Below are 8,175 nucleotides of genomic sequence, written 5' to 3'. Positions count from 1 at the left end.
TTTTTACTTACATCACCTCACCTTTGTGATTTAAAAACAAAGAGATCAGTAGGTTTGGGTTAAAATACAGTAAATACATGATTTTTACATCAGTTATTTATAACTTTTTGTAGTATTTTTATTTTATTTGAACATCTCATCAGTTTGTATTTATTCTTCAGGATGTCCTGCAGTTACATTACGCTGTGATATTTTTGTCAAAAAAAATTCAGTCATTTTAAAATTTTCCATTTACAAAACAGCACAAAACACAGAATGATGAAAGCAAAACAGAATGATACTGAAAATAATACACAAGCTTTAAATTCCCATCAATGTCAAAAAGACAAGGTATAGACTGAAAAAAGTGTAGGTAGAAGCCTAAGCTTTTTATACCTTCACTTTTTATTCATACATTATAAAATCAAATCAACATCTTTCCTATAGATTTTCTAAAAGAAATTTTCAAATGAAATTCTAACTAAATTTGTAACAAAACTCTATCAGCAGCAAACAATCAATCAAAACTTAGTATATTTCTGTAACAAATAGTTTTTTATACATTATTTTAAATTTAGTTAGTGAAAAACAGTTTTAACTCTTCACATTTATTCCAAACATAAATCCCCCTAACAGAGGTACAATTATTTTTAATATTTGTCCCAACCTTTGGTTTTTTTTAAATAAATTTTTCTTTCTTAATTCATAGTTTGTTTCTTTAATTTCGAACCACTTCTGTATACAATGTGGAAGGACTTTAGTATAAGCTTTGCACATTGTCAGTGCTGTTCTAAGCTCTGCTAAATCATTAACTTTTAAATAAGCAATGTGAGAAATATGTCGTTAGTTGGATGAGAATGATCTGATGCATTTGTAATTTATATAGCTTTCTTCTGAAGCATATAAATACGTTTTGTGTTGGTTTTTATACGAATTTCCCCAAATCTCCACACAGTTAGTCATTTTTATATTATCTAAAATCTAAAGATAAAGATAATCTTGTGTTATTGTGTGATAATATGCAGACATTTTGGTCAAAACCTGTAAATGACATAGCTGATATTTTTTTTATCTGCGATGTAATGAMGATGACTATCAGCTACTACCACACTAAACTTTAGCTCAGTGTTTGTTAAATGGACTTTGTTATAGATGCTTTTGTTTTAGCTGGTTGATCGGCTGATGTGGTCATCTTGAACTGAGTTATTGTCAGTAGTTTATGAGCTGTAGATTGGCTGTTGTCTAAAATTTTCAGTCCAGGAGTTGATGGAATATTTTGCTAACAGAAAGACAGTTATTATTGGCTAAGCAGATCTTGTAAATGAATTTGTACTCYGAGTATTTGGTGTAAATACACTTAGCTGACAAATTCTACCTCAACATATTTCTTTCTGGTTTATGAATTATTTAGCTAACACGACAAAGATAAGCACTGTTTAGCCTATAGCGGGGGTGGGATGGTTATGAAGTTACCTTCCACTCGGAGTGGGAGCGTTCTTTGGGCACACATTTTAAACAAGTTTTGGGGCATTCTGTCTTTTTGGAGARGGGACTATCAGCATTTGGACCAAAACAAAGCAAAACTCTAGACTGTGAGACCTGTAAGATTAATAAAACATAAACTAGATACCCATACAGATTCCTGATCCCAGTACACTAATTTTCAGATTTAGGTCAGTTTTTTCTCAAAATTGTAGAAATAATTCATTCAGTCACACAAAAGTCTGACAAAACCCATCATGATCTTTGAAAAACATCAAATATGTGTTGAATTTAGACTCATCTACAAACTACACATGAAAGTAACTATGGTTAGATTTATAAAAACTGTATTTGTGACATTTAGTTTTAAAATGATCAAAAATGGGTCARATTTGGACTAAAACCTAAACTGGACCACTTCTGCAGTGTCTCAGCCTAAAAGGAGTAATTATAAACCCAGTCAGCACTCTTCAAACATCCATCCAGGGACACTCTCTGGACAGATCTGAAGTCCATCTCAGAAAAGGAAAACAGAAATGCAGAACAGAAAACAGTCWGTCACTATTTGCAAACTAATAGTTTTATTGAAAACAAATTTTGAACCAAAATTTGCAGCAGTGTCTGGTTGACTGCAGTGTTTTAGGTGGGAGGTTTTTTAAGTTTCCAGTTAACTTGGGCAGCACAGTTACAGCTGTCACTTCTCAGGGGCGAGATCACAGGTTRGTTTGTTTTTGTGTATTTCCAAAGTTGCTGAATGCTTTGCAAAATGAAAAGTGTAATAGAAACTGAAGATTAAAGATTGAATGAAAATAAAGTGGTTTCAGTGTTTTTTATTGGCAGTGTTGAGATATTTGTTTTGTGTCCTGAAGTTGTTAACATGTTGACTGCATTAAATGTTGTTTTGTTTAGAAGTACAATAATTAGATTTGCTCCAATGTGTGGCACTAGTTTACTATTTATAAGAGTGCTGCACTGCCTGTTCAGTGTTGTTGGCTGTGTCCAAATTTAGGAGCTGCGTCCTTGAAAAGGCCAAATTTGTCAGCCGCTAACATCACTTCGCCGATTCACTGAAAGAGAAAGTTTCATGCCCCTCTGTGAATTGTCCCGGTGTTTCACTGAAACAGACTTGCTCTGGCCTTTTGGTGATGTTTGCAGCCCTAGTTCCTGGCAGGCAGGTGACTTTGTTTGGATACAGGGTGTGCAGGCTAGGAGACCTGGCTGAAGTGGATCAGATCATTATTATGCTTTCCACAGAATATGATGGCGCTTTTTTGTTGTTGTTGTGTTCCCGAGTTGGTCGGCACATTCCGCTGGCATTGTTATCCGGCTCGTTTCCTGCAGCCGCCGGCTTTTGTCAGCCTCTCCCCCATTGTCTGGGCTTCCTTTGTTCCCTGGCTCCAACAATGGCTTTTTTTTCTGCCTCTCTTTATATATGTGCACTTTTTGCCCTTGTGTGTTCTGCTTGTTTTGTTCTGCTGTGTTTTTCTTTCCTCCGCTTGTAGACCTGGGAAATAACACAAAATCCTGAGCTGTTTTTTGTTCAGACCCAACCTGTTCCCTCCTCCTCTGTCCCCTCTATTCTGAGGTGGGTGGGGGTCATACATCTGAGACCTGTCAAGAGTTTTTACAAATGTAGTTCCTGCGCTCTTACATCACTTGTTTTATCTTATTAAATAAATTTGAGAAAATCTGTTTCAGTGGTTCATCATGTTGGTGGATTAAAAAGAAATATTAATATTTTGAACTTGTGTCAAACCCAACAAACTCGTAAGCTTCAGCTGATCTTTAGCTGATCTTCAGCTGATGAAGTTTGTCTCTGCATTAAACCAAACCAAGAAACTGTATCAAACTCTTCACCACAGTTTATTCTACATTCTTTGTTCAGACTTTACCTGGTGTTTACTTTTTTAATTTTAACTCATGTATAACATCAGATCCCAGTTCCAGATCAGTTGGACTCGGAGCTCACCACACCTAGATGACACTTGTGTTGTGTTTGTCTTCAAACAGAATGGTTGAGCCCAGCCCTCCAGCACTGCACCCCCTCTCCAACGCCGGGGATGTTGGCATGGCAGATGTTGGTGTGAAAGTCGAGCAGGAGGAATGTGGTGGAGGTGGTGGACCTAGAACCAGTCCCGAGCCTACCAAGAGGTCTCCTTTGCATGACTGGTCAGGAACTCAGCCCCTTGAGGCTCGTCAACTCACCCCACCACTGTCTCGCTCCCCTTCAGTAAGATTTGAACATTTTAGGGGGTGTGATTTGTGAATTTTTCTTTTCTCACTGTGATATTCTTACAGGAGGGTTCTCCAGGAAAAGAGCTGCCTCCCAAGCACAGCCTCACAGGAGTGAAGGAAGCTAAAGATCGATCAGAAGGACAATCCACCTTTAAAGAAGGTCAGTTAGGACTTATCAGAAGCACCATCTGAGCACCAGCTGCATCCCGTTTAACTTTAAACTCAAAGTCCAAACAGAAAATCATTATTGTTAGCTGAACAGATATTCCTCTGCAGCACATTCAAACACTGCAGCAGCATGTTCCCTAATAAAGGCGGTAAAGTACCAAATATTTAGACTGGGACCAACCTACAGGGAAACTAGTACCAATCCAACCTCAACTAACAGGACCCTGTGTTGTGACAGTTCTAGAGGATAATGGTTTTCATTTTTATTTTTTCATATGAGAACCACCCGACTGACACTGAGACAATTGGTCTGCGATTGCTACCTTGAGAGAATAAAGCAGAAGACTACACTGTCCACACTCACAGCCACCTTTTTCCAGTCTTCACGGTCGACCAAGAACCCAGCCCGCCTAAACCGGGTAGGCCGGGTCTAGGGCTGCGCGGTATATGCAATAGACGGTAGAAACGATATGAAGTTGGCCTACGGTAGAAATTTACCCTCTACCATCCTGTCGTCAGTCACATCATCACACCTGTGTCAACAGGACTGCGAGTGAAGAGACAACTGAGCAGGAGGAGTTCAAAATATAATGAAGAAAGATTTAAAACATGTATTGAGAGAATCCTCAAAGACTACGTTCACACTGCAGGCAAATACGACCCAAATCCGATTTTTTTGCCCCATCTGACCAATATCAGATTTTTTATGACGATCTGAATTCAACAAATCTGATTTTTTCAAATCTGACCCAGGCCGTTTCAATATGTGGTTTTAAATCGAATACATATCTGATGTTTTCAAAGCGACTGCAGTGTGAACGTTCGTGTTGCATTCCAGCTGACTTTTTCATCAGTGAGGTGGGGGGGGGGTGAAGGATCAATAAGACAATAACCTCAAGTCACGCTGTTTAAATCTGTAGTGCCATGTGCTTACAGCTCCAAAACAGAAGTCCAGTTACTTTGTTTTTTTACTTTTAATTTTCCATGTAGATAGTAACGTCTAGCCTGGGTCAGAACGTATTGATCCTAAAGTTACTCAGTTGCTACTTTATTTCCAGCTCGTTGTTTTGTTCAAAAATAAAATGTTTCATCGGAGCATCCCAGTCAGAGGCAGGTTCAGATATAAACAATGAACTAAACAAGCGTCAGATAATTATTTAATTGGCTCTGATTAAACAACAACTTCAGATTTGACGTGTAAAAAGTAGCATCCATGCTAACTCTGTAAACAAACAAGCTGAATGAGACGTCACGTCTTTTACTGCGCATGCGTGTCACATCAGCGCTGTGTTCACACTGGCGTCTGATGCAGGTCGCATCTAAAATGTAATGTGAACGTTCACACCAAAAGATTTGATTTTTTTTTAAAAATCGGAATTGTGCATTAAGACCTGCAGTGTGAACGTAGCCAGAGTTTCCCTCTCCCACTGTAGAAAAGTTATGTCATGCCATCATGTGGTGGAATGCTTAAACCCCTTAAGGTCCTGTCACATTCTAATTTTTTAGGCAACTTATGCCAACTTAGATTATATTTTATGACTAATTTAACTTGAAGTACTGGTTATCACATCCACTTTATTTTGATATTGTTGAAAATTTGAGAAATGCTTTGTTTGTTGTTGAAAATATTTTGCAATATATATAAAACATTCTTTTGTACTTCTGTTGTGTTCATTTGCACTACAGCAAACATACTGGGTTTGTTTATAATTACAGTTTTCTGCTAAATAAATGTTCTAAAAATTACATTTTAGAGTAGTCTAAAGTTTTTCTTTGCTTTTTATGATAATTTTCTACCACGATATACAGGTATACCGTTACCGTGAAGGGATTATTATTTTGGGGTCATACCGCCCAGCCCTCAGACTCTGAATTTGGACACAACCTATAGCTGCGTCTCAGTTCATGGGTTGCGGCCGACGTTGGCTGCAGTCGACGTGGACCGTAGGCCGCTCYTGTCAGCTGCATAAACAGATGTGATATTGAACGTTCTAGTCTACAGAAGACGTATTTTTGTGTGACCACACTGTGCCTCATTACCATGGTGGTACATTTTATATCACTTCAGTTGTTTTTTCAAGCTTCAATAGAAAAACATTACAAGGAAAGAAATAAAAAGCATTAATAATTTGGGATTAGCGCCAGTATCAGTAGCAGGACATGTGCATTTTATTAAACATCTCATTGCAAGAAAAGTTTCTTCAGCTAAGTTGTGTAACTTACGTTTTTCGGTCCGTGATAAAATTAAAAAGAAAAGAAAATAAATGCTGTCTTTGTTTTTCTCTTTAATTTGCCGATGACGCAATGAATTCTGAGATACCGTCAGCCGTGTAGGATACTCAGATGCAGCTGGCGTTTTTGAGGTTTTGTCAACTGCATGTGTACGTGCTGACAAATTGGGACAGCCTACAGTGCTGCAGGGCAGTGATGTAAGTGGCCGACGTCAGCTGCAACACATTAATGGAGACACAGCCAATGTCATCGCTCTCAACTCCTCCTTCTATTTGCTGATTGGACTCGAAGTTCTGTTGCAGAAATCCTTGTCAATGGGAGAAAGCTCAGACGGAGCAAAGAAGGGAGATTAGAGTTGATGGAACTGTGTAGGAAGGCTGTGTTGATATGCTTTGTGTTGGTGGTGGTAATTTAATTGCATGAAAGTTCCAGGAAACATGATTAATCTTTGGTTGCTGAGGCTGTCAGAAAAAACACAGTGTGAAGGGTGGAGGTGGGATTTTTAGCTGCCTTTTTGATTTATTTTTTCACAACTGGAATTTTCACATTTCATAAAGGAGAGCCACAAGAGAAATAGTTAAATACTGTGAAGACTGGAGCAAACATGAGGACAAGTTCTATTTTCTTTTTTGTTGTTTTTCTATCAATAAATTTCTCAGAGTAGTTTATTTTCATGCAAACTTGTGGTTTCAGTGTAAAACAAAAGCAATATAAGAGTAGAATAAATTTTAAGTAGAGCCTCTGACCTCAGATAAAGTTTATCTCAAAGACTAGTTGTTCTACTTTTGTTCTATGTTTCAATAAATATATAACAACGTTATGTTTTTATTAATCCTATTAAGAAAAGAGCACTTCACGTGGATGGAACATGCTGAGCTTTGAGTAGATTTTTTTCTAAATTTTCTGGGGGTATGCATCTGGACCCTTCATTGTTTATGTGTCGCTCATTACCACCAGGAAATGTTGTCAGGTCAATGTTTGTCATAATCATGTCTTCTGATTGATTTGACAAAGTCTTTGCTTTTTTAAATTTAGGTTCATTTCATTTAGTTAGAATGCAAATACAATACAAATTGAATTTGATTCATTGTTAATGTGTGAATYGGCCTCATGCTACTTTAAATTTAACAAATTGAGCCCAAAAGTTAAAAAGGTTAAGAAGCCTTGGTTTACAGGAAAAATGTTTTGTTTTGGTTTTCAACTCGTCTATGATTTATATGTATTTTAAGTCTGTCTCCTCTTTGTTGTTTGGTTTTCTTTCTGTTTCTCCCGCTCCCACAGAGGAACCAATCAGCTGATCAAACTGTAAAGACGTATTTTGGTGCTTAATTAAAAAATGACTCAAAGAAATAGTTATTTGTTGTTTGAAGCCTCTGATGGTCTGATTTAGGTTGTTTTGGTGCCGCACACATGGAGCTGCTTGAAAGAGTCTCCGTACCTCTGTGCCGCTCTTTAACGAGCCTGAGCTTCTCACTCCACTCGCTGACCTCGACCTGTTCTCAGCCCAAATATTGATCCACTCAAAGACTCCAAATTTCTCTCTGATGCACAACTAAACTTGGCTCCTCTGATCTTTCCACCGTCTTCTTCAATCAGAGCCATTAGTAAGGCAGAGGGGAGGCTCAGAAAGCTGTTTACTCTTCTGTTAGAGGGGTTTGATTTGACAGAGGTGTTTTTATACTGTGGAGTTGTGCACACTTCAGTCCAGCTGAGTACCTGTTGTGTTCTGTTAACAGTAATGCCAACCATTGAGAAGCTGCTGAATGCTGACTGGAAGGAGAAATTTCTGGATAAAAGCCCAGTAGGAGCAGGACAACAACTGAAAGGTCAGCTGTGAGACACCCTGACACTGAACACATTCTGTTCAACATCTTTAAAACTCATTCTTAAAAGCTTTTCATTACAGTTCAGACTGTGAAAGTTCAAATTAATATTTCTGTTCTTTAGCCACCGTTTGTAACTAGTTACTGCTTACCTGCACTGAGGAGCAAACTGATGCCTTATATTCATATACAGCGAGTAAAATAAGTATTGAACACCATTTTTCTCAGTAAATATATTGCTAGAGGTGCTAATGAC

The 8,175-nt window shown here is 37.9% G+C and overlaps 1 protein-coding gene across 2 annotated transcripts in view; it reads left to right on the top strand.

The window, feature by feature from the left end:
• Nucleotides 1-3,471: 3,471 nt before the first annotated feature.
• The window catches only part of sox13 (SRY-box transcription factor 13), a gene marked incomplete at its 5' end in the record, with an annotated part of 18,664 nt that continues 13,960 nt past the window's right edge, over nucleotides 3,472-8,175 (top strand). For both annotated transcript variants that reach the window (XM_014023700.1, XM_014023699.1), the window contains 3 exon segments: nucleotides 3,472-3,691; nucleotides 3,760-3,856; nucleotides 7,833-7,922. In XM_014023700.1, the coding sequence (XP_013879154.1) occupies nucleotides 3,472-3,691; nucleotides 3,760-3,856; nucleotides 7,833-7,922 (407 nt within the window).

Source organism: Austrofundulus limnaeus, unplaced genomic scaffold (assembly GCF_001266775.1).
Source record: "Austrofundulus limnaeus strain Quisiro unplaced genomic scaffold, Austrofundulus_limnaeus-1.0 Scaffold387, whole genome shotgun sequence".
Classification (NCBI taxonomy): domain Eukaryota; kingdom Metazoa; phylum Chordata; class Actinopteri; order Cyprinodontiformes; family Rivulidae; genus Austrofundulus; species Austrofundulus limnaeus.
This window is presented reverse-complemented; position numbering and strand designations above follow the sequence as displayed.